The sequence below is a fragment of the Natrix helvetica genome (genome assembly GCF_964273705.1).
Source record: "Natrix helvetica genome assembly, chromosome: 1".
Classification (NCBI taxonomy): Eukaryota; Metazoa; Chordata; class Lepidosauria; order Squamata; family Natricidae; genus Natrix; species Natrix helvetica.
Genome location: NC_138548.1, coordinates 373,488,752 through 373,491,484, shown reverse-complemented (window position 1 = coordinate 373,491,484; position 2,733 = coordinate 373,488,752). Strand labels below are relative to the sequence as shown.

General features: G+C 42.2%; 1 protein-coding gene across 2 annotated transcripts; it reads right to left on the bottom strand.

Annotated features, from left to right (window-relative positions):
* Positions 1 to 398: 398 nt before the first annotated feature.
* Positions 399 to 2,493, bottom strand: LOC309385474 (vomeronasal type-2 receptor 26-like). Of its 2 annotated transcripts, none has more exons than XM_081939974.1 (2): positions 2,396 to 2,493; positions 399 to 1,638 (listed from the first exon to the last, which is right to left on the bottom strand). In XM_081939974.1, the coding sequence occupies exons 1-2, from the start codon at positions 2,400 to 2,402 to the stop codon at positions 731 to 733; spliced, it is 915 nt and encodes a 304-aa protein (XP_081796100.1). In that variant the 5' UTR covers positions 2,403 to 2,493; the 3' UTR covers positions 399 to 730. The 2 variants fall into 2 exon arrangements, with proteins under 2 accessions (XP_081796100.1, XP_081796099.1); XM_081939973.1 differs by having other exon boundaries at positions 2,376 to 2,428.
* Positions 2,494 to 2,733: the final 240 nt, after the last annotated feature.

The following is a 2,733-nucleotide window of genomic DNA, read 5'->3' as shown; positions in this document are numbered from 1 at the left end:
TTCGAGCTAATTAGCTCTCATCAGCTAGCCATACCCTTACTGGGATTTGAACCTGGGCATACCAGGGGTTGTAACACACACACATACATACATACATACATACATACATACATACATGCATGCATACATACGTGTGTGTTTGTGTGTGTGTGTGTGTTTTCTGAGGTTTTTGTGGGTGTTTGTATGTACGTCTTTGGTTGTTCGGGTTTTCTCCCGCGTAGAATTGGAAGTATCTTCACGACGTTTCGATGAAGTCTCATTCATCATCTTCAGGCTGGTGCTTCCGGCTTGGTGCTTCCAGGAGCACTACTTGTAAGGACCAATATGAAAGGTTCACTATAGTAGTGAATACCAACATTATAGATGAAGTTTTAGATATGGGAATGAGGTTCTAGACATATTGATGGAAGGAAATTCTTGTTTATGGGAGGTGGCAGACAGAAAAGCAGAGGTTGAGATATTTAAACTGTATTTACAAATTCATCGACATAAACCAAGGACAAAAAATTGGGAGAACAGGAAAGGGGACAAACTCTGACAGGAGTTTTCTACATACTTCAACACAATGAAAACAGGTTAAATATATTTATCATTTATAGAGTTGTTTCTAATGTGATGCAAAACAAAACAGATATGTGTGTGTGGACTCATGCTTTTTAAAGGAACTTTAAAGGACAAATTGATATATTTCAGTTATTAAATGGCATAAGGAGAAAAATCATATGAAACGTTAATTACTATTTTGTTTTGACATCAAATGTTCTTTTGTATTCAGGTCTGGTCTTAAAAAGATAATGTAGCACTTGGGGATGAAGATGCAGCCTAGCAGGCCAGTGCTTGAAGCCAAGATGGAGAAGACCTGCACAGCCACCATGTACTTCCCCTTGGTGCTCAGGTAGGTGGGAACAAAGGATATCCAGACACTGCAGAAGACCAGCATGCTGAAGGTGATTAGCTTGGCTTCATTGAAGGCCCCAGGTAGATTCCTGGCCAGGAAAGCCACCGTGAAGCAGATGAAAGCCAGGAAGCCCATGTAGCCAAGGGCAAGGTAGAAAATGGCAACAGAGCCTTGATTGCATTGGAGGATGATCTCTGTTGATTGTGAGTACATGTCTGACTCAGGGAATGGGGGAAAAGTGCCCAACCAGATGCTGCAGAAGAGAACTTGGACACAAGAACAAGAAAGAATGATAGAATTGGACAAGGTCTTCCCTAGCCATCTCTGTATGTTATTCCCTGGTTTTGTGGCAAAGAATGCTAATACCACAGTGACTGTTTTGGCCAAGACTGTAGAAATGGCAACTGTGAAGATGTTGCTGAAGGCTGTTTGTTGGAGAAGGCAAGTGGGTCTCCTTGGCTGGCCAATGAATAGGAATGATGTCAAGAAGGAAAGCAGGAGGGAGACAAGGAGGATGTAGGAAAGGTCCCGATTGTTGGCTTTGACTATGGGAGTTTCTCGGAATTTAATGAAGATTCCCAAGGCAAAACTTGTTACTAAGCACAGGAACATTGCAAGGGAAGCTAGGATGATCCCCAAATTTTCTCGATAGGATAGGAAAGTTTCAGTCTTAGGTATACACTCATCTCGCTTGATGTTTGGATGCTGATCTGCTGGACATTTGGTGCATTTTTCAGCATCTGGAAAGAGAAAGATAGCATGTACCAATTAAATCAGGTTGTTCCTTCATGTGCGTAGTTGGAGTGAAACTAATGATGGTGTGGATGAATGTTTTGATGCCGATGTGATATGCATTATTTGAATCCCAGACTTCATTAACCATCCCTCACTGGCGAAAACTCTGCAGTGTCCCCCTGGCAATAGTCCATGGAAAAATAGTCTCTTGGACCTCCAAAACTGGACCATTTCAAACCCAGGAAGGAGGATCACCTGGTCTCAGTTTCCCTTCCAGCTCTGCTCATCTGTATGAATAAACTGGAGGATAGGACAACTCTTTTATCAAATCCCATTTTGCCCAAATTGACCCAAGAGTCAATGCCCTCCACCCCCACTGCTGTGATCAAGGAAACTGGACAGTAGTTGCTCTGGCTGGTGTATTCCCCTGTTCAGGAGTCAATCTGAGTCAATCCTTCCTCATGGGCTCCATCATGAATTTGAAAGCCTGGAAGACTCAACTCTGTTCCCAGTGACTGAGTCAGATTGGATCATGTGACTTTAAACAAGATGAAGAGCAAGAAATCTTCTAATGCCGAGGCTTCTTTGATCCCCTGTCTTTTTACATCCTTCCCCTGATTTAATCTCAAATATTATTCATTTTCATATATTATGGAGATTTTCTTTTAAAAGAAAAGTCATATCGGTAAAAACAACAATTCATGAGCTAGGTTGGCTTCTATAGACTTCCCAAAGTCTATACCATTTTCTGATGTCACCCACCTTCCATGGTGGAGATGGTTCCTTCTGCACATGGAAGACAGTCATAGCAGCAGATGAGTTCCCCTTCTCTAGCTACTTTCTTGAAGCCAGGAAGACAACTTTCCACACACTTGGAAGGAGGAAAGGGCTGAGGAGAGAAAGGAGAAATATCCACAATATGAACTCCCTCCCCTCCCAAAAATATTAAAGGAATAAAGGCTAATTACAATACAATACAATACAATAGTAGAGTTGGAAGGGACCTTGGAGGTCTTCTAGTCCAACCCCCTGCCTAGGCAGGAAACCCTATACCGTTTCAGACAAATAGCTATCCAACATCTTCTTAAAGACTTCCAGTG

What these genes read in the sequence shown, in the direction of transcription:
- LOC309385474 (XM_081939973.1), bottom strand. Translation starts at nt 2,427, where the DNA reads ATGTGCAGAAGGAACCATCTCCACCATGGAAGGTGGGTGACATCAGAA. An exon ending in GTGGGTGACATCAGAAAATG is followed by an intron (nt 1,639 to 2,375) that starts GTATAGACTTTG and finishes TTCTCTTTCCAG; the next exon opens with ATGCTGAAAAATGCACCAAA.